This window comes from Pezoporus occidentalis, unplaced genomic scaffold (assembly GCF_034315485.1).
Source record: "Pezoporus occidentalis ecotype Australia unplaced genomic scaffold, CSIRO_AGI_Poc_V1 ctg207, whole genome shotgun sequence".
In the NCBI taxonomy this organism is placed as follows: domain Eukaryota; kingdom Metazoa; phylum Chordata; class Aves; order Psittaciformes; family Psittacidae; genus Pezoporus; species Pezoporus occidentalis.
Window position 1 is genome coordinate 725,914 of NW_026913932.1, and position 23,101 is coordinate 749,014.

The following is a 23,101-nucleotide window of genomic DNA, read 5'->3' on the forward strand; positions in this document are numbered from 1 at the left end:
CATCATGTGTGGATGAGACTGGGATGTTGGCGGGGCAGGGAGGGGGAATGGTACTGTGTGGTCAAATACCAGCAAACCAGGAAGAGAAGCAATTAGAGACTGGAGAGCAACAGGACCTGCTGATGTTGCTCTGGATGATCCAAACTGAGATACAGGAAATTCTGTTTAAACATAAGAAAAATGCTTTTTATTGTGGTTATTACTCACTGGAAGAGATTGTCCAGAAAGGCTGTGGGGATATTCAAAACAAAATGGGACACTGCACTGAGCAATGTGCTCTCACTGCCCCTGCTTTCAGCAGAGGTCTTGGATTAGACAGTCTCCAGAGATGCCTTCCAACCTCAACTTTCTGTGTTTCAGTGCTATACTTTTCTATGCTTTACACAAGTGCTTGCTCTTTCACTGTGGTGGAATTTGATGATAAGCAGCTACATAAACATGTTTCACACATCCAATGACTTCTAGGTGGCATGTAGCAATGACATTTTCCTGCTTCCACAACCTCAGTGGGAAACAGCATTGCTCTGTACCTCTAGCAGCATAAACTGGCCAAGCAAGATATGCAGAATATGCTCCCTGTATTTTCCATAGAAGCTGACACTTCAGATTTCACTGCTATACAAACCACATGAATCTGCAATATTGACAGATGCTTCAGGCTAAGAACTCTACATTATTTGGGTTCAATTTCCTCTTTCATTTTTCCTCATCAAAGATCTTTAATAAGACTTCCTTTTATACTAACAAACACCTTCTGGAAATGCATCATGATGCTGGCAAGTCTATTCTAAATTGTTTTTATGATTGTATTTAATACAGCTTGTTGCCAGCCATTGTAAAAGCATCTCAGTTCTCTCTGGACATAAACAATATAGAATAACAGAATCATAGAATAGTTACAGTTGGAAAGGACCTAAAGATCAAGTTCCAATCCCCCTGCCATGGGCAGGGACACCTCACACTAAACCATGTCACCCAAGGCTCTGTCCAACCTGGCCTTGAACACCGCCAGGGATGGAGCATTCACAACTTCCCTGGGCAACCCATTCCAGTGCCTCACCACCATTACAGTAAAGAACTTCTTCCTTATATCCAATCTAAACTTCCCCTGTTTAAGTTTTAACCTGTTACCTCTTGTCCTGTCACTACAGTCCCTAATGAAAAGTCCCTCCCCAGCAACCCTATAGCCCCCCTTCAGATGCTGGAAGGTTGCTTTGAGGTCTCCACGCAGCCTTCTCCAGGCTGAACAGCCCCAACTTTCTCAACCTGTATATCACAAGATATACCAAAATATATCTTTGTATGCAGTAAAATAATATAATTATAACCTTACACTTATTATATTGTTTGGAGAAACAGTAGATACCCAGTCCAGCAGTGGCTGGGTCAGAACTGATTTGAACTAACCTAACATACAATAGACAACTACATTATGAAATTTTAGCATGGTGACAAATATTTAAAAGCCCAAATCAAATCTAGCCCCTTTCCTGGTCCTGGTTACTTGTCATCATCTTTAACAGTTAAGTGAAGGCAGCCAGGTTTTTAAATGATACACAAGTAACTGGAAGCCATTTTTCCATACGCTATTGTTACAAGGCACTTATACATCTCCATAATACTGTAGATTCTTACATTCCTGTAGCTCCCACTATCTCTGCAACCAGGAAGGCTACCTCCTTTTTGTCAAAAGCTCCGTTAGTGCCCATTTTGACAGATGTGTCCTCTTGGTCTCTGGAGTGTTTGCTAAAAAAATTCTTAAGAATTAGAAATGGAAGAACTTCTGGAGATGCTGACTTTGCTCTCCTCTATAAAGGACCTAGTGCTCAGGCTAGCTCTATGCTCTGTTTTATTCAATGGCACATTTTCCTCTTCACATTTTCTTCCAACAGTACTTACAATCTAACAGATCAAATAGAGAGGGAAGAGGAAGATTCTTGCCAGGTAACATCACAAGCAGATGCTGGGGGTTTGGCAGGGAAGAGAAAAAGAGACAAACCAGAAAGAGCTAAAGAGAGAGGCAGCATATTGTTACATGCACATGGTATGGAAGTGTGTGAAAACTGTCATGTAACAGTGCCTTGGCAAGCTACAAGCACAGATGGGACATGTGGCCTAACACTCACCCCTCACAACCTACCTGATGGACTACACTGGCAGTTGATTGATCCTCAGGTCCACAAATGTGCAATTTCTACTTCTAATGAAGCCCTAGCATCACAGCTGGCTTCAGAGTAAACACAGTTACTTAAAATGAGGGCAGATAAATACAGCACTGAAACAGGAAAAGAATGTAACACAGCTTCAGGAAAGCACAGGTTTGCCTCAAATTCAGGACAGTGCTATCTTTTGGGCAACCATTTTTATCTTGTTTGAACATTGTCACTTGACTACATGCAAATAAAAGGACAAGGAGTAAATCTGAAAGAAAAAGGATGTCTTGGACTTGTTTGGGTACATACACAAACGCAGGTTTCAAGGGGCTTTTCATAAATAGCAAGTATTGTAGTGCTGGTGATTACCCATTGCCAGATTCCCATTCCCATTGCCAGATCCAGCACAAAGAGCAGACTCCACTCAGGAAATAAAATCTACCATCCAAAGTGCCATTAGGGCAGCCTCTTTCAATACACACCTGGTGCATGAAGGTAAGATACAGACTTAGCACCTCACCCTGCCTCTGGAATCAAGAGTAAGAGAAACCTTACCCTTACCAACCCTCCATAAAGACTGCAAGTTTTGCACACAGGGACTCTTTCCCCTTGTAGAGAAAATAAGAGTCCAAACCCAGCCCAGTGAGCTGATGCAGATGACACTGACAAAACATTGACCAAATCCCCAAACAAAGATTGGAAGTTATACTAGCAGAGGAACAGAACACCAACAGAAAAAAAAGCATATTGAAAGGAAACATGCTCAATAACCCACATATTTGTAAATCTGCCAAAAGAAACTATCTTGCGCTAAATTTTTAGAACCAGAAAGTGGGTGAAAATCCATGGGTTAGGAAATATTTGCAACACAGACATAAAATTTTAATATCCCAGATCTTGGGTTTACCATGGAAGAATATGAACAATCTAAAAACACCTCCAAAGGACTGAATCATTTCCCAGCTGGCAAATGAAAGGCAGGGGAGCATGGCAAGGCAAATTACCAGCTTTCCAACTACAAAGCAGGTAAGTGACAAGCCCTTTACCCCACTGAGAAGCACATCATGAACCACTGCGTGCTATAAGGTTTTACCATCTCAGGTGCTCTAAAGCCTGTCACATACTTGCATTTTATCCCATAGGGCCAGTTTTGTTTAATGACTTAGCTGGAACAGCATAAATGTGTATCCAGGCAGCTCCCTCCCAATTGCCTAGCTGAAAAACGTCAGGAGATGAAAATAAAATCACTTGCTTCCACAGTTATTTCTAAGACAACCTGGTTAAACTGGCTCCAGAGCTGACTAGATAAGGGATATTTCAAATGTTACAAATCACAAAATCTTCCTTCAAAATGCCCACTTCTGGTTTGGGTCTTTCTGAAGAGCCATTTTCATAAATGCAAAGATTATGCAAAGGAGGAAATAAGCAGCTCCCATCAAAACTCCTCCTCCCTTGTTGAAAATCATCCCTGAAACACATCTCAAAGCAATCTGAAGATAATTAAAATGTTGATGTGCAGAGACTGTTGCTTATTGTGCTGACCAACACTAATTAATTATTTCTTTGTGATTCCAAGTGTCTGTATCCATATGCCACCTATGGTCTTTATATCTTGGTATTATGTACCTTGGGTAAAGGTCTCTTCTATGTGTGTAAAGTGCCTCACACAACCTCCTCTCATATAGGATTAGAGGTCCCTGATGGTAATTGAAAACTGTAATTGAAAAAGTAATAGAAAATATGAGCAAAACCAAGCTTGATACATTTCCTAGATTAATGAAGAGCACACGAGTGAGCAAAGTATCCTAATAAAACAAAGGACACCTCCTGCTAGAGAACAAAGGGAAAAGTGGCTCTACACACCACGATTCAGGGAAAACAATGTCAAAAGTAATTTAGCACTTCTATTTCTTCAAATCACACTGCTGAACCTTTCAAAGCTGTAATAACTCAAAACTCAGCATCCAGCAGACAGGTTAGTGTGGCCTATTTACTCTGTTCAATGAGAACAAAGTGGCACACAGTCACCCTGACAACAGGCAGAGGTCGCAAAGCAGATAACTGCTGCATTTTCTTGCCGAAACAAACACACTCTGCACATTTGAGTACTCTTTCCCAAAGCACTCACTGCACAAAACCACAAATGTTAGATGGATGCTTCCAGTAAAAAGGTTTTTTGGGTTACCCAAAGCTGGGACACAAGGGCAAAGAAAAGAACTGGGATGCTGAATAAGACCCAAGGTCCAACCAACCCACCAGGCAGGGCTTTGATGAAGTGATACCCTGCCAATGATAACTGCTGCCATATGCATAGGGGGGAAAAAGTACAAGAAATAATACATGTAACAGAATGATCCTTCCATTGGCATCTAGCAGCTGATGAGATTTTACTTCTGACTGGGGGGGGGGGGGGGTCTTGTATGCTTTTGCATTGGTGCTAAGTCCTGCAGCTTCTTCAGCTGCTGTCATCGCAACACATGATAGAGACAGCTGTAGTTAATTCACCTGCTAAATCTTTCTTATCCTTTTCTTGGCGTGTTTGTGGAAAACTGCTGTCCAGTGGACAATTTAGAAGATTATTCATTTATTAAACACTGAAATTGGAGCTTCACTGGTATGACCAACTAAGACTCCTGTAAAACCAAATAGGCCTGTAATCCTTCTGGTTCAGGTAAACTCCACTTCATTAGAACAGGAGCTTCTGCTGAAGCAGCTGTAGGTAATGTAGGTAATGGAAATTCTTTGCCTTTTAATTTACAACAGTTTACTTTGTATTATGTTAGGGCCTAACAGTATCATTGATTAGGCTGCTTTTTGTGCTATGAATGATACCAGTTACTAAATCTTTTCCCCGAAGAAATTAAAATGGCCAAATCACCTTTTTTTCCTAATAGCTCTTCCTCAGTACTCTTTTCTTCAAATGCATCATGCACCCCATGACTGCCAGCCTGTAACATGAAAGCATTTTTATTTTACTGAAATACTCTTATGTAGCTGTTTCTGTTACTCCTGCACTGTCTGACCAGACCTACCACACAAACCCCACAAAATGCTAAATTAAACACTGCTACTTGTGAAGCTGTATCAATATAATTTGCCTTGGAAGCAGAAAAGAGAAAGAAGGAGACTGCCCCATCTCGTGAACTTTTGTGTCTTTGCTGGAATGATAATACCTCCTTGTACTGACAAATTACTGTGTTGAAATACAACTGTAATTCCCACATATTCTGGACAGCCACGGCCAGCAAGACACTGAGGTGACCACAGTTAACATGACACACTGTAGCTGCCACATATCCAAAAATAATCCTTACAGACATCTTGTTTAAAATAAAAACAAAGACTTACAGCTGTAATTTATGTTACCTTTAAATATCACCTTTATTTGTAAAATGGGCAGCAGTCATGCAAAGTTGGTAAGGGATTAAACCCAAAGTTTTAGATGAGAAATACCTCACACCTTGTCTTCTGTATTTCTCTGCCAAATAAGCACTTCTACAAGGCAAATAACTGTAAGTCACCACCCAGAAAGAGGAGGAAGCTGGCAGCGTATTCCTGAGCCATCACCCAGAAGTGTGAGCTGTGGGGGTGGCAGGGCACACATCTGGTGTAACTAGTCAAATCCAATATGCTTTTACAATCACAATTGCCTCCCAATCATTAAAAAAATTGCATCTGGCAGCAGGAATCCAGAAATCTATTTAAACAACAGAATTTAGGAAAAAGCTGCACTAAATTCTCTCTTTCTCAGACACACACACACAAACTGAGCAGATGGAGGAAAGACACAGAGCTCCCTGCTAGTCACATCAGCTCAGGAGCCAGACATTATGAACATTCTCTGATCCAGCTCTTGTTGAAATCAATAAAAGCCCTCCACCAAAGACCATGGAAGATGGAAAATAACCCTCTCCACACTTCAGCCAGAATGTGTGAATGAGAAAAAACTGGCAGCTTTCTTCCCCTCTGATTTTCATGGTGCTTAAAGATCCAGATTATAAAACACAATTTGTCATCTGTGAAGTTTTGTGAAGATCATGTCTATGTGTGAATCAGGGAGACAGACATCACCTTGCACTTTGACAAGAAAGAGATACTAGTAACTGTGCCTGAATAAGTATTATTATATTTTAAAGTGCTATGGACACAGTATGTCCTACAGCTAAGAAAATGGTTGGAGTGGACAGAGAGAGGACTGAAGAAATGCTCCTTGTTCCTTAAAAACCTGATTTTGTATTGCTGAAAAATAAAGTATAATCCAGACACCAGGATTCAACTTTTATCAGTCAGATAACCTGAAATTCAGCTGGCTGTTGTAAATGTCTCGAAAGACTGTGATGCTTACTAGAGCATCTATAATCTTTGATATCGGAGAATGCTTCACATATTTTACTCTCAAGTCCTTCCTTGCCACCAGCTTACAATAAGCATTCAATTATTCCTGCATCCCCCAGCTCTAGTGACATCCATCACTGCAAACTCAATTGGCTGGAGGACCCATTCACACCGGCCACATGGTGTCTATAGATTTTGTTCTCATTTTTCTTGCATTCTTGTGAGCTCCATTATTTACGACTTTACACATGGCTCATATTATGATCATCAATATCAAATCAGTTGAATTTTCTATATTGTTTCTAGACACAGACCAAAAAAGAGAAGGAATTTGGGCTTAACTGTGTCAAAGTGAACTTCATCATGACACTAGGTTGATATTAATAAAAATTAGCAACTGGAATAAAAGAAAATATGAGAATCCATTTTAAAAAAATATCAAAGTTATACTTACTGCTGGTAGAAGACATACGGCTGTACTCAGACCTGCAAGACAAAGATTTTGGTTAGACCATATTAAATCTAAAAGAGATCATGAAAAATGTACCAAATCTAAGTTACATGGCATATTAAAATAGCTTAACACCCATTTAGCATTATTTTTGTGCTAAGATAATAACTGGAACAGGATTTGAACATGGCTCAGAAGAACTGGCATCTAACATGAATTTTGAAAACAGCTACATAGAGTAAACTGAGGTTCTGTCTGATGGCTATTCACACTACCTAACTTTAGGCATAAAAATTAAAGCTCAGAAGACACTCTGTAAGTTAAAAATAGGCTGCTTCAGGCTCAGGCTGGGAGAAGAAGTCTACTAGGTTTTGACCCTGCTCTTCTTCCTTATGTCCTCTAAATGCTGCTTTGCAGATTTTTTCTTTCTTAAAGAGAACTCTACTTGAATAGCAAAATTTTTATTGTTCTTTGGTCACAACTGGCAGGGAAGACACAAAACGAGTACCAAATTATAAACATTCAGATGACAAAGCTTTTTGTTTTAGGAAACCCTTTTCCTCTTCAAGACATCTCTCAATAAAACCATATACCCATTGTTCTACTTCAGTGCACACTGGATTACCTGTGAGAAAATCAGAGCAGGTAAGTATTTTATGCAATGAAATTTTGCTCCTGCATATAACCCCAAACTCCTGAAAACCCCTTTCTGAGCTGATTAAAACATGGTCCATTTATGCCCTAAAGATTCAGAAATGCTAAGGTAAAACAAATATGCCATCACTGAATATTTAAAAAATGATTCATTTCCACTTTGAGGCCCTACCTATGAGTTCAGAGTGTGTGGTTTTGGAGATCACAGTCACACAGACTCCACGTCGCCATTCACTAGGTCCCTAAACTAGACCCCACTCAAAAGAGCTCTCTGCCACAGTTAACATCCTGCATGTATGCCTTGCAGTGCCCTAAACATAACAGGCAAACTCTCTGGGGAGCTGTAACACAGTTCTTGAATTCAAACTTTGTTTTATATGCATATTTGCATCAAGTTTGCAATATTGCTTTAAATTAAAAAACATGTGAGTCTTAACTCCCAATATATTTGTCTGGAAATAGATACCATCTAAGCATATTTTCAGGATACCTTCATACTCTAGGGTCTCAGACATCTAAGGAAATAACAGACATCAACCCCCCATAACTATGATGGCAGCTTTCAATTTTAGTATGGACATATCTCTGCAGAAGAAACAAAGCAATTATACTCATCCAAATACTTCATAGCCCTGTGCAGCCCTGTGCTTAGCAGTCAGTATTCTGCAGATCAGATGCTAAGGCTGTTGATTTAGATGAGAAAGACCATGAAGCATGATCCTGCTGGACCAGTGAAAGATCACACAATCTGAATTTCTCACAATACTTGTGAAAGAAAATCCTCCAATACCATCAAGTACCATGAGGCTATTGTAGTTTTTGAGAAAGGTCTGTAATGCTGGGGAGAGGCTTGCTGATGGGGGCTTATAGGTCTCTCACTCTCTACTAAATCCTGCACCGCCAGCCTCTTCAATAATGCCAGGGAGCATCTTCATCACACATGGCAGAGACCACAGAATTAGGTCATTAGTAGCCCCTCTCAGTCACTCCATATATACCTGCTAAGTAGCACCTCCTCCATGAACAAAAACCTATTCCTCAACCCACCTCCCACAGGACCCTCAAGTAGCTGGCAAAGGCAGAAGCAGTAATGACATGAGCAGAGGAGATCTTGCTACTGCTGGGACATGTACATACTGCTGGTCTGGCTCTGAGCAGAGACCAAGGGGAAGTGATCCCAGAGACTGGCTAAGTAGTGAAGTGCAGGCCATAAGGCTGCACAGTATTTGCACACCAAGTCCCATTAGTATCATTTGGCACCATGTATATTCAGAAGGGTGCAAAAACTGTGTAATGTGTCACTGTTCAGAAGCCCAGAGGCAAGCAATATACATCCAGCTGCCTCCAAGCATCCCAATAAAGGATTCATTTATTCTGCACTTCTGTTTGAAAACAGCCCTGGGCTGTCCTTCAATGTAGCTGTGCTCAGCAGCTGGTGGCTAATTCAATATGAATCTGCACTGTTTGGATTTTAGGTAGAAGCAAGACAACATTTTGCCTTTTGCTTACCGCAAGTAGAAGCAGCGTTCTGTTACTTCACACTCTTATTTTATTATCCCAAAGTGCTGCAGGCACATAGGACATAGAGAATTAATAAGTCCTGAACCAAGGAAGTGGCAATCTATGTACAGGCAGAACATGAAAAATGAGACAATAGGAAAAATAAATAGATGGGAAGCGAGAAAGGAGGTGATAACAGTGTGGAGACTAATTGCACAGACAGATTTTAATAGGCTTGAGAATCGTATTGGGGTTTTCATGTAATTCTAATAAGGTTCAAGGTAATATTTAATTCATGTTTGTTGTATAACAAACATGCACAGAATTAAAAAAGAAGAAAAAGGATAATTAAGCTCAAAGGCTCATGTAAACCTCAGATGCCAAAATGAGGACTGTACCCTCCCTCAGCTCCTTCTACAGTCAATAAAAAAGAGAGGTCTGAAGTGTGTCTCTCCCTAGCTGTTTTCTAGAGTTGAAGCCTACAGAAAACACATTCCTAATGTAGGACTCTCGGCTACATGCCTAAAACCAAATGGAAGGAATCTAAGTCTCTCAATATGCTCTTTGGGGCAACCTGAAGCACCTTTTTCCTCCTTTCAACTTTTTCTTTCTTAGAATTTGTTTTGAATCTAGTCCTTAAGAACAAAAATAACAGTGTTGGTAAAATCCTTAGTATTTTCAAAACATCAGCACAAACCAGTCAGATTCATGTCATGCATGTCAATTGGCTTACAAAAAAAATTTCCCCCCCTTACAATCAGTTATTTAGAATACTGAATTCTGAAGTTTCTGTAAGCCTTTTATGCTTTCTAGACCAGAATACACAGCAAACATTCCTTTGGAAAAGATCATGCATTAGAAAATTTAAGTACCGAAATAAACATCTCCTGAGTCACACAGACTCTCTGGCTATCAAGCAGTTTTGTTCCTTCCCATTCTTTCCATCCTTGTTTTAAATATCCTGAGTATTGGCTTCTATCAGTTCCCTTGGAAGAGGATTTTCCCATCAGGATAACTGAAGAGTTTGGTACTCATGGGCTTTAATAGTGGTAGACTGGGGCTGTACTGGACCTCAGGGGTTCCAGGCCAATTATGTGATCTTGCAGCAAGCTATTTCTTCTGGTAGATGTTACATTAGAATTAAAAGGAAATAGATATTCAGGACAGAAACTGAACAAATGGAGGCCTGTTCCCTTTATAGGCACATAATGAGGAAAAAGATGATCAGAAAGGGTATTGAAGCAGTGGGAGGTACTGAAAAGGAGGGCTCATCATTCAGTCAAAAGACAAATCAGTCTGCAAAGAATTTGTGCTCAATGGTCAGCCACCAGCAAAGAGGAGTTCTGAAATTGTCAAGAGACATTAAAGTAGGAATGTAGAAGCTTGAGATAAATGTGGGACCTTGATTCCCATTAGCACTGTTGAAGAATCAGGACTGTGTATTATCAGAGATGGTAAGACCATCAGGAGCACAAAAGATCCTAAGCAGTCCTCTGAGACCATCACACACTACGCAATGTTGATTATGAATACAGAGTCTCAAAATACCAAAGCAGGAGAAATAGCCCACTGAATACCAGTAAGCAGCTGCTAGTGCAACTTGCAGTTACTGAGTATGGTGTATATGAAACCACGATAAACCTGTTTCTTCAGGAAAGAAGGAGGGCTGTGCCACATCTCTGAATCACACAAGCAAGGTAGCTACACCAGTGTTCCACTGTGCTTGGGTTACCCCGGCATGCCGATCAACCACAGCACAGCATCATGTTAACATAGCTGCAGCAATGACATCTATGGTAATAAACAAACACACTCAAGAGAACTGTCCGGGACTAAAGCCAACTGCCATGAAACAGTTTGCACCTGTACCATTAAAACCTCTTGCCTTCCAAAACATTCCCAGTGGTCTGCTGGGAGTGGTCCCTGAGCAGTTGTAATATGGTAAAACAAGTGCCTGGCCCACAGTAAAACACACCCAAGTAGCTAGATGGTCCCATCCAAACTGATTCCATCAACCTTTCTAACCATTCAATAATATGGACAACTCTGTCCATGTGCTCAGGGACACATTCATACTGTTTCACACAGTGACATGCTGTAACTAAGGTTTCTGAGCCAGGGAGCATCTCCACATAGCAGTCTACCTAGACACAGGTCTCTCAAGTTATTCTAGCAAAATACTACACCACAATATGCAAGTCTCCATTGCCAGGACTCCTTAATCCTCCCAGATGAAATCGTGGAAAGTTTTCTAGCTCTTCTGCTGTGTGCATCCCTTTCTTGCTTAGGAATGATGGAATGGTACCTGCTGGATTCATATTTCCCATGCCTTCTCTGCCTAAAGTTGTTTAAGATTTCACTGTTTCATGCAGAAAGCTGTATTTAACAGCTTCTTTGCCCTCCCTCCTCCAAAAAGCACTCCATGGGGCACATGAGAGGATTTTATAGCAGTTAAACTACAGTGCCTGAGTCAGGAGATTTGGCTTTGTAGCTCTGTCTTGGGTTTCTTCTCGCCAAATTCCTGTGGTTCAGATTACAATCTGCGTCACTAATATCAATCCAAAGCAAATCCGTTATCTTCATCATACTTTTACTTGTGTAATGAAGATGCCTACAATGGAATAACTCAGAGAAGCTTGTCTCAAAATGCCTTTCTAGGGATTTCTAGTAGAGCAGTGAAGTCAGATGATGGATTCCCATCACTCAGCTCTAACTATTACACTTGGCAGCTTACTACCAACAGTACTGTTTCAGGCCCCAAATGAGACATCATCCTCATCATATAAGGAGGAAAGGTTGGTTGTCCTTCAAAAAGCATCTGATGAAGCAGGACCACACTATGCTTAAGTGAGCAAACCTACCTGCCTGCGTGCTCTGCATCCAAAGGGATGCATCAGGACTCAGGTGGCATGTACCTACACATCCAAAGCTAGGGGATAAGTCACCCTCCCAAGGTCCTCATGCTCTTAACTTAGAACAGAAGAAGCTTCATTTATACCAAACCTTCACAAAGCCACAGTTAGCTGAGGTGAACCTCACTGCCTGCTGGGGCCTAGCCATCGTAGGTGTCAGCGTTGACCACCTGGCCACCAGAATGTGATTCAAAGTCTGTTTCAACCTCAGTTTCAGAGCTTGGCCCCAGTGCTAGCAGATCTGCCTGCTAGCACTGCATATCTGCCTGTTCAACCAAACAGCTTCACCAAGTAAATCTGGTTAGAAATGGTGCCTCAACACCAATTTGTGACAAACAGCTTGACTTTATACTATTTGAACGTCAAGTCAGAGACAAGTTGTCTGCCTTTACACATCCGGAATGACGGATATATAGGAAGTGAAAGTCTCAAGGGAGAAAAAAAAAAAAGAAACCCCAAGGTAAAAATAGGCCTTAAAACAGGTTTCAGCAGCAGTGATTTGTATTCCTGAGTTTCTCATAGGTGGATGAGAAGATAGGTGACAAGAGACTAATGTGCCATGTTGAAGGATTACCATATAGCTGACAAAGTCAAAAGTGCTGAAACCACTTATGACTTTGAGCTAGAAACATGTGACATGAAAGCAATCTCTGACCCCAGTAAACAATCCAACTACTCACATGTATTGAAACCTCCATAATGCCAGCTCAGTGAGGTGTTATGATGCTCAGTCAAGGCCTATATGCTTGACAAATAGGAGAGATCTTTGCTGTAGAAGTAATCCTTTAACACAGCTAACATAACCAAACAGAAGTTTAGGAATAAAAAATTTAAGACTTTAGGTCCAAGAAACTACCCATTTTCCACATTTGCTACACCCCACTCAGGATACTGGTCCTGAATGGTCTTAGTTTGTCATTTTGAGTATTTCAGTCTCCCAAATCTTTATTCTTCTATTCAGAGTAAGGACAGTGAAGTAACAGCATTTGCATGGATTGTAAAAACAAGAAAATTTAAAATCGAATATTTTTACCACCCATTATAAGTAATTTAGTATTAATTTTTCCTAGTTACGATTTTTTTTTTTACCATTTATCTGCAGTTCTTTTAATGTATATGTTTGTTGTCCAATTTCTTTTTCTACATGTTTTGCTCTCTGTTTGCTTTCTAATTGAAGACCAAAGAAAGACCATTCCTTTTTCTTAAACCATCATGTTTTATAGTACAAATCCACTACTAAAATTATTACCAGAGAAAGCTTTCTGTCTCCCATACCTCTGAGCTAAAAGGCTTCAATAGCAGATGAAATGAGGTGTTTATATTCAAAAGCCCAAAAGTACATTTCCCAAGAAGAGAAAATTTGTACAGGCAATGTCTCTCAGATGAAGGATGGTCAAAGTCTTTCAAATATCATTAATAAATAGCCAATATACACTAATTGGCTTACATGTTTTACCCCCTTCATATAAGTATTGACAGTACCAGCTCAATCCATTCTTATTGGATTCAGGAATTCAAAATACACTGTTTGTTCAGCAGCTTCATTGCCAGCCATATTTACCACGGCAAATGCTGTAAGAGGAACATATTTTTCAACAGATTAGGAAAATGAAGGCTTCAAACTGATCTTGCCTGTAGCACTGAGTTTTGCCTGCTTTTGCAACTGGAAGCTGCGGCAAAACCTTAAGGAACATATGCCCTGTAGAGTACTTGATGTATTTGATTGGTTAGTTGCTATAAGCAGCTTCAGCAATACAAGCTCTGTAGAAGAGCTCACACATCATTACATACAGTCATCAAGATGACAAGAGCTTGCAGTGCCTGGATTTACTACAGTCACTATCCTCTATTGTTCCCCCAGTGACAGAAAGGGACCACTTGATGTAAAGCTGTTACAGAATTACTCTGATAGTTGTATTTTCTCTTACTGTAAGAGGATGATGGCTGAACTTCAAAATAATTCTTAATTTTTGTTTTAATGTTGGTAGGTTGTTTTTTTTTTTTGTTATTGTTGAGTAATTAGAGAAAAAAAAAACAGCTCAATTCACAATAGCTATGATGGGACTGAGAGAAAGCAGAAAGCAGATCTGGCAAGAGGGAAAAGCAAGTGTTGATAACAGTTGGTTTGGTGAGAAAGCTGAAATATAAACATTGTGAAAGAGACATATGCAATATGTTTATCAGACTAAAATAGCTGCTAAACAGAGCTAAAAACAATAATTGAAATGCAGAGACCCATTGCTTTTCAAAATAAACTTTGGTGTAAAGCACTGCAGTTATTAGTTGCCGTATACCATTGTTCAGTTTCCTCAGACAGACTCTTCCGCTAACCTACACTTTCCAGCCAAGCCTGGGACAGGGATGCTTCATAAAATCATCAGCTTTAGCACCTCACCACCATCAGGCACAAGCAGCTGTCATGCTGGTCACTGAGGTCTAAAGGATAATGTCACCAGCTGGGTCAAATCCTTCCATTTGTCCTTCCCATGGAAACCCATTTTTTTTTTTCTACTCCAGATAAACACAGCAAATTAAGAGTGACTTGATCCATTAAGGACTTTTTGAGCTTTGAACCAACCATGGATTCACAGTTACTTTGTCTTCCTTTTGCTCGTGTTTCTCAAAGATGACTAAAAAACCTTTTGTCAGAGTATCTGGAAAGGAGGCCTGGATTTCTTCCTTTAAGCTCCATGAAATATTTTTAAACTTTTACCATTAGTACAAGGTGACAGGAAAAACCTTCTCAGACCACAGAAGTGACTAAAAAAAAAAAAAAATCAATTTGAATTAATAGCTGGAAGTATGAAAAAGATCACCCTATTCCATTTCCACCTTTAAAAATAATTGTAACACTGACACTTCAGTTTTGGTGCTGTGCACCTGACACCACTTTGCAAGGAAGTTTTACAGTTTTGCAACAGTTGGACTAAAGACCAAAGGAGATAAACCAGACAAGGATCTGGGAGAAAAACAATGAGGAAAGCCAGAAGCAGGGAGAATGAAGACCTAGCAGAGAACAGTGCTAGCAGGAGTGGGCAACCTTTTATCCTTCTGGAGCCAGAGGAGAAAAGTCTCAGTGTTGCTCCCAACAAGATGGCACAGCAGTTCTATACAATAGGATGGAAAGCACATCCCTCTCTCCTCACAGAGATGGACTGAAGGTGGGAACAGAAAGGGGGATCACACGGATCATCCTTGCAGCAATATGGTATTGGGAGAAGTCATCCAACTTACAAACATAGTGCACCTCTACCATCAGGGTCACAAAGTCAGAGACAAAAAGTCATTCTCCTTGACTCCAATATGACACTTAACTACCAACAAAGTTCACAGCACTTCACAGGTCAGTATGATGAGTATCATGACAACACCAACTCAGTTTCAGGTTGCTATAAGTCTAACCTGCTTTCATAGGTGGATCTTTGATGGTCCTTTTGAGCAGTCAGCTTTCTGCCTGGTGCTGTCCAGGTGTCACTGACACAAGGACAGCATAGGTAGCTGGGCATGCTTCCAGACTATCCTCAACACAAGTTTTCCTGGGACACGGGGATGGTGTGGCACCCAGCCCCCACCAATGTGTCTACAGCCCATAAAGCGCAGCTCTGGGCCCCACTGCTGAGGCAGCACAACGTGCTCTGGGAGCTCAAACTTAAAGCCCATGGCCATGATCTCTTAGTATCTTTCTCCCCATGTATCGCAGGTGGAAAACAAGATGAAGAGGGACTTTTTACAAAGGTGTGTAGTGACAGGACAGGTGTGTAGCTGGCAGAGGGGAGACTGAGGTTAGTTCTTAGGAAGGAGACAAGCGAAGGAGGTGAATTCCCCGGGGGATCCCAAGCACGGCGATACCCGGTGGCAGGGGCACTCCCCGGGGTGCAGTCGGGATGCCGGAGGAAGGCTCTGCCGTGGAGCCCTAGCTACTGCCCCGCTGCTGCCGGGACATGCTCGGCGGCAGCCGCCGGCAACAAGTGCAGCGCTGCGGCCCGGCGGGGAGCTCTCCAGCGCCTCGCCGCCCCGGCCCTGCCGGGGGCCATGTACAAGCCCCGCACCCGTCCCCTGCCACTCGCACACTCACCCGCCCGTCTCGGCTCCCGAGTCCACGCAGTCGTCCTCGCCGCCGGGCTGCTTCTCCATGGCGGAGGCTCCACGGCCGCCCTCTCGCGCGGAGCGGCGGCTGCCGCGACCTGCCCCTGCCGCCGCCGCTCCGCCGTGTGAGAGAGGCAGCAGCCGCCGCCGTCCGGCCCGCCCCTACCGTCCCGGGGGTCGGAGCCGCTCCGCCGGGTCGGCCTCTCCCTCCGCTGCTGCAGCGGGCACCAAGCTCCGCTTCCCGCTCCCTCCGCCCTCCTACCGCAGGGGAGCCCGGGCGGAGTGTGGGGGGATACCGCCTGCCTCCACCGGTCCCTTCAGAAGAGCCCCGTCCTGCAGAGAAAACCGCGCACCCAAGGCTGTCGGCAGGCCACCGCGTTTACGTGCGCGTATACTATTAGAAACCACTGCAGCACCCTCATTCTATCACTTTTGTTTTTCCAGTTGGAAGAAGGACTAAAAGGTGCAGAGCCCCGTATCCAGCGAAAGTTAGCGGAGCCCGTTGGATAGATGTACTCGCTATCCCTCTGGTTTTGGAGTATCCGCTGTTGCTGCCTTTTACTTGAAGTCTTGCTGTGCTGAGCTTTCTGCAGTCTTCCCCAGCGCTGCCTGGCACTTGCTCATTACATCGGATACAATCATTTTGAAATTACACACAGAAGCGGGCAGGGGATGGATTTCCAAGCCCATGAGAATGTCTGTAATGATGACAAAAGATGATGTGATGCAAAAGAAGCATTTTGAATGCCGCCTGTGAAGAAATGCTGATATAGGAAAGCCTGCTGGTAGTGGGGCCATCATATTCAGTCATGTGAGAGTGCAGGGAAAAGTTGTAGGTGACCTGTGTTCTGTGCATGTCACACATGCCTCCTGGTTTTGTATTTGGAGATGAATACCTCTATGACAAACCTCTCTGTTTCTCCATCCCTTACATAAATACAGCTATTCACCCATGTAGATATGAATCAAGACCTCACACAGCCAAAACCAAAAATCAGTCTTTCCTGAACCCACTTGGTCATTCAGGCTGTAGCAGATGACAAGGGAAGGAGCAGAACTGATTTCTTAGCTTGTATCTCCAAGCAGGGAGACCATCTCTCTCTTGCTTCTGTATCAGGTTCAAGCACAAAACTTGCTGTTAGGAGGTGGTGGTATCACAATCTGGATATTGTGGGACAGTTACAGTAACAAGCCTACCTCAGAACTGGGGAGCGTCTCCCATTAATGTTTTCTGGCAAACATCAGCTTTGATGAATTGGAATTTTCTCTTCAAAAATCTCTAACTACCAAATCTCTATCAGTTGCAGAAGATGGCCACTTGCAGAAAGTGATCAGAAGTAAAGAAAGAAAAAGTTGTGGTTTAAAAAAAAATGTATTTTCTTCTACCTTTTATTATTTGTGTTACAAGAAAGAAGAAAAATAATGAAAACCTCAACATATGAGACATAAAATAGACTGTAAAATAAAAATACACTGCACAGGAGCGTGACCAGCAGGTCGAAGGAGGTGATCCTGCCCCTCTACTCTGCTCTTGTGAGACCTCACCTGGAGTATTGTGTGCAGTTCTGGTGTCCTCAACATAAAAACGACATGGAACTGTTGGAACAAGTCCAGAGAAGGGCCACGAGGATGATCAGGGGACTGGAGCACCTCCTGTATGAAGACAGGCTGAGGAAGTTGGGGCTGCTCAGCCTAGAGAAGAGAAGGCTGCGTGGAGACCTCATAGCAGCCTTCCAGTATCTGAAGGGGGCCTATAGGGATGCTGGGGAGGGACTCTTCATTAGAGACTGTAGTGACAGGACAAGGGGTAATGGGTTAAAACTTAAACAGGGTAAGTTTAGATTGGATATAAGGAGGAAATTCTTTCCTGTTATGGTGGTGAGGCACTGGAATGGGTTGCCCAGGGAGGCTGTGAATGCTCCATCCCTGGCAGTGTTCAAGACCAGGTTGGACAGAGCCTTGGGTGATATGATTTAGCGTAAGGTGTCCCTTCCCACGGCAGGGGGGTTGGAGCTAGATGATCTTAAGGTCCTTTCCAACCCTAATTATTCTATGATTCTATGATTCTAAGACAATCTTACATTGCATAAAAAGTGCTAAACTGGTTTAGTTTGCCATCAGTACTTTTTTAGCTATGTACACATTGCATAGCATTCATATCCTCCATTTCAAGATCTTTTCAAGCTTGCCAGTGCTCCATCAAGCTGTATATAGCAGCATAAACTAATAATAACATCTAGCATTGCTTAACAGGATGGAAGTAGCTCATGCCACTGCTGTCTTTACAAGTATATGGCTCTGGTTCTCTAAAATAGGGCTAGGGTAGGACTATTGTAAAATAAAAGGAAAGAACACTGTGGGAAGAGCTGTCAAGGTGTTGTTAGTAGGATTAAGTAGGCACCAAACCCAGAAATACTTATATTCATCAGTTTTAACTGGTGAATTCCTGGTGCTCTATCATGGAGAGATACTGGGCTTATGCACACTCCCATGGCCTCTTGGCATTACAGCAGGTCAGCACACTGTTTGCCTCTTCTTTAGAAGAAACTTTCAGCCTCCACTATTCATCAAGAATTAGGAAAGACTCATTGTATAGGAAAGTTGGCATCTATTCCATTTTAAATATCTGGCTAGGTTTACATGCATGTCATTTTGAAAGCAGAGAAATGATTTTTCAGTTTATGTGGACGATTTCACATAAACATTCCCATAAATACAAATTCCACACCTAAATGTAAGCCCCTTTAGTTATGATCCCTCTTCTGCCTTTCCTTCCCCCTGCAAGTTAGTAAAAGCTAGTTTGGACAAAATTGAGAGGGTTGGGTTTGTTCAGCCTGGAGAAGAGAATGCTCAGGGGAGACCTTACAGAAGCTTTCAGTACCTAAAGGGGCTACAGGAAATCTGAAAAGGGGCTTTTTACAAGGGCATGTAGGCATAGGATAAAGGGGAATGGCTTTAACTGAAAAAGAGGAGATTTAGATTAGATATTATGAATAAATTCTTTGGTGTGAAGGTGGTGAGACACTGGCACAGGCTGCCCAGAGAAGCTGTGGCTGCCCCATCCCTGGCAGTGTTCATGGCCATGCTGGACGGGGCTTTGAGCAGCCTGGTCTGGTGGCAGGTGTCCCTGCCCATGGCAGGGGGTTGGACATGGAGGATCTTTAATGTTCCTTCCAGCCCAAACCAGTTTGTGATTCTACAGTTTTATGAAAATGCTACAAGTGCTCATACAGAACTGCCCTGGACAGGTACCTACATAGTAGCTCAGAATGTACAAAACCAAACTCTTCTACCCTTCATGACTGGGAAACTGCTATCCAAACCAATTTACTCCCAAAATTAAATGCATGGGATTTCTTCTAGGACTTGGACCAAAATGTTGTGCCTAACTGTGAAAGTAACCATGGCATGAGCTGGTTGTCAGCTTGCTAGTATTTGAATTATCATATTCAGGTAAGAGGCATTAACTTGTTTTTAGAAGCAATGTGTCATAAAGAGACTCATCCAAGGCTAGAGAGAGGCAAAACTGAAACAACAACTTAGTCTGTCTCTTTGTCTTCAGTCTGTCTGTCTCTCTATCTTATTTATCTGTCTATCTATCTATCTATCTATCTATCTATCTATCTATCTATCTATCTATCTATCTATAGACATCTGGTTTGGGTAAATATTTATTATCCATCAAATGCAGTGGCCATGGAGTACCCTGAGCTCGAGAAGGAGATATCAGCACTCTGTGTTACCAGGAGAGGACAGACTTTGCTGTCTTGATGATTCTTAGTCTACACACATACGTTTATTTAGGTAGTGCAAAGGTCCCTAGAAGCAGGTCACTTCCATTTGCTTTTAAATCTGATTTCAAACTGAAATAAATTGACCCTAGCCACTGCTGAACTGATTTAAGATGTAACCAAACCTCCTTAAATATTTAGAAATAGGTTTAGTTAAATTGATACATTTCTGTGTGTAAAATTTTAGGTGGTCAGCTAATAGATCTTTTCCATCTCTGACTTTTATTATTCTAGTTAGTTATGTTTAAGCACTGGCATATGAGAGGGTCTGGAATAGATTTTATGCTGCATTTAAGATTAATTTATTCCATCTGTCCCAGGGAGGGAAAAAAAGAAACATTCGAAGGAAATATATAATTAAGATAGTAACTAAAGTTACCACAAACTCTGGGCTCTCTTATTTATATATTTGCCTCATTTAACTCCATTTTATTCTGGCCTTTCACATAATTATGGTGAAAAGTAAACTTCTCTTCAATAAATTCCAAGAATTTCAGAGGTTTTATTGAATGAGGTGTTAACTCCTGGCCTTTACTTAAATTTCCTCTGTTATCTGTGCTTCAGATTATATCCTGGGTTTGTTGAAAAAAGAAGTGAAGTTTTAATTACTTTTTTATACTTATGAGGCTGTGATATCAGTTTAAAGATAACACTGAAAATATTCCTAGGTTAAGTTTCCTCAAATTTCAATCCTTTCATTAAATAGCATTTAATAGTAGAGATTACAAAAACTCAGATGAAAAACATCAGAAGACACCTTCAAAGATGCCAAAGAAATAAAGCACTCTGTTGTTAAAAACAAACACCAAGCACATGAAATTAATGCTAGTTCTGCAGAAAGTTCTCTTGCTTCTAGTTGTGCAGGGCTGAATCTAAAATACGACTTTACGTTCTTAAAAGAGGATGTAAAGCAAATTTGTATGTTTGCATTCAAATCTGTTACCATGATAAATCACGCACAGTGGCTAATTAGGAGGTGTCTACCTTCCAAAGGAAACTTTCACTGTGTCCAGACTGTACAACGTTAGCCATTCATCAAAGTTAAGCATCGCCTAACTGCAGCCTCTAGTTGCCATGACTTCTGTCCTTGCAGAAGCAAATGCACACAGCAGAACCTCGTCCTCATCTCTCATGTAATGATCTTAGTAACTGAGAACATGGTGCAGGAGAGTGATAGCTGCAGCCCTGAGCTGAAGAAAGGCAGAGTGGAAAGCTGAAAGATGAACCACATGAGATCATACATGTGCTAAAACAGACGAAGCGAAAGCATCGATTTCCCTGATGAATCCACCCCGGATTCAAATTGCAATCTCTTCTCCCTGAGTCCTGCCTGCTGAGATATCATCTTTCCAGCACCAGTCATGAGGATGTAATGTAAGGAGAACAGCGTGAGTCTGGCTCTCCAGACCAAAGAGAGGTGAGCTAAAAGAAGTGACTCATTGCCCCATGTGAATGTCCTACCAATTCTGTTGTCACTTATGGGATATTTTGAGCTTCTCTGCTATATTTCTTTCTAAACAGTGGCAGAGCTTCTCTCAAGGTTAAGGAGAGAGTAGAAAAATTGAAATTCTGGTGTTAGGGGCACTCTGCAGGGGAAAAAAAAATCACTTGATTTGTTCTTTTCTTGCAGCATTTTGGATCTCTCCCTTTTTCTGTGGAATTCCATAAGAAAAAGAGACACATGACACTGGAGTTCCTTCTGGGATTATAGGATACATTAAATACTCCTAGTTTTTGGGAGACAGACCAAGAACCTTGCTTAGGAGAGGATTCAGTACCATAGACAAAGAAATTACAAAGATGCTAAAGGATGGGATTTTTCATTCCTGTCTAAAACTTTTCAAAATTGACTATAGTCATGCTGTCTCCAGCCTCTGCTACCTGGCTCTGGAGTCAGAATCTCACCCCTAATAAGGGGTTCTGGATTCCATTCCTGGTCCTTTGCATCCCACTCTAGATGTTGAATTAATGAACTTCTCAGTTTACAGGATCTGGGATTTGTAGAAAATCTTTTCTCCTTTAGTAGTCCCCATGGAAATTAGCACTCTGCAGGTCGAGACTTTGTTAACATTCACTCACTACTGGACTTCAGGCACTGGGTTGTTTTTAAAAAAAAAATTGTGGCGATTGCAGTTTTGGAAGCAGAAGGAGAGTTACGACTTGGCCTATAGCTCAGTCTTCATGCTAGGTCAGCCCTAACAGGCTGACTTTTAGACTGGCAAATGTTGCCAAAATATTTGTGGCAGTTTCTCACATAGACTTTTGGGTTGTTGGGATTTTAAGGGTTATGATGAGGTCAGTTTCATTTGTGGTAGGTCTCCAGCCAGACACCCAACCTCCTAAAATTCTACAATTTTGAGGTAAAATACAACTATGCAATAAAAGCTGTTTCTTCAAAGCACTGAGGCAAGGGTTTTCAGTGGAGTTTAAGGTAGTTTGGTTCCCAAGTCCCACTCTTTTAAGTTTCATTTGAAAACCACAGCACACACACTCCTACCAAAGTTCATGGTACAATGCAGCAAATATGTATTTTATAAGTAAATTGCTCTTTTTTTTACTTGAATTCTAGTATATTAAAATTTTTATTGAAAACTTCTAGCACTCAGTAACAACTGCTATAAAAACTTGAGTATTTGGAGTCACTTTCTGTATCATCCCAAAGCCCAGAACTCAATGGCAGTGCAAGGATGAGCAGAGCTGCACCCCATCACTGTGCAAGCATCTGGTTGGAGGCTTGACTAAGCTGGGCAATGGAAAACCCTCTTCTTCAGGGGAAGTAAAGTTGAGCTGACTCCATATGGTGGACTTTAAGGAATTAATGTTGTTCTCACGCTGAAAATGATCCTATTCAGCCAGGTCTTGTGAGTGGTTGTAATCAGTGTGTTTGCTGCATGTAGGTGCCAGAATCAGCACCGAGGCTTGGACTTTAAAACAGGGGCTCTGTGTCAAGCAATGATGAATCAGTCCCCAGGCTCTGTGAACTGATTGATTGATACTGACATCCTAGATACAGTACAAGAGGTGAGCCTTTATGTCAAACCTTGACCCAGCCCTCACTGGTGTGAGAGAATCTGGAAGAGCTTAATACCAGTTTGGCAGGCCTGAATGTGAAGCCTGGTGTACAAGGGCTACACGCCACAGTTATGTGAAGAGATGCGGAGGCCATGCAGGTGACTTGCCCCTTTTTCAGTCACGCTAGTCACACTAGTGTTACAGTCC

At 41.8% G+C, this 23,101-nt stretch overlaps 1 protein-coding gene across 1 annotated transcript in view; it reads right to left on the bottom strand.

The window, feature by feature from the left end:
* Positions 1-16,248, bottom strand: part of FAM124A (family with sequence similarity 124 member A) — a 40,873-nt gene extending 24,625 nt beyond the window's left edge. Inside the window, exons 1-2 of the mRNA XM_062618945.1 lie at positions 16,081-16,248; positions 6,943-6,974 (exon numbers count right to left, since the gene is read on the bottom strand). Of these exons, the coding sequence (XP_062474929.1) occupies positions 6,943-6,974; positions 16,081-16,139 (91 nt within the window). The 5' untranslated portion in view covers positions 16,140-16,248. The remainder of the gene's footprint in view (positions 1-6,942; positions 6,975-16,080) is intronic.
* Positions 16,249-23,101: the final 6,853 nt, after the last annotated feature.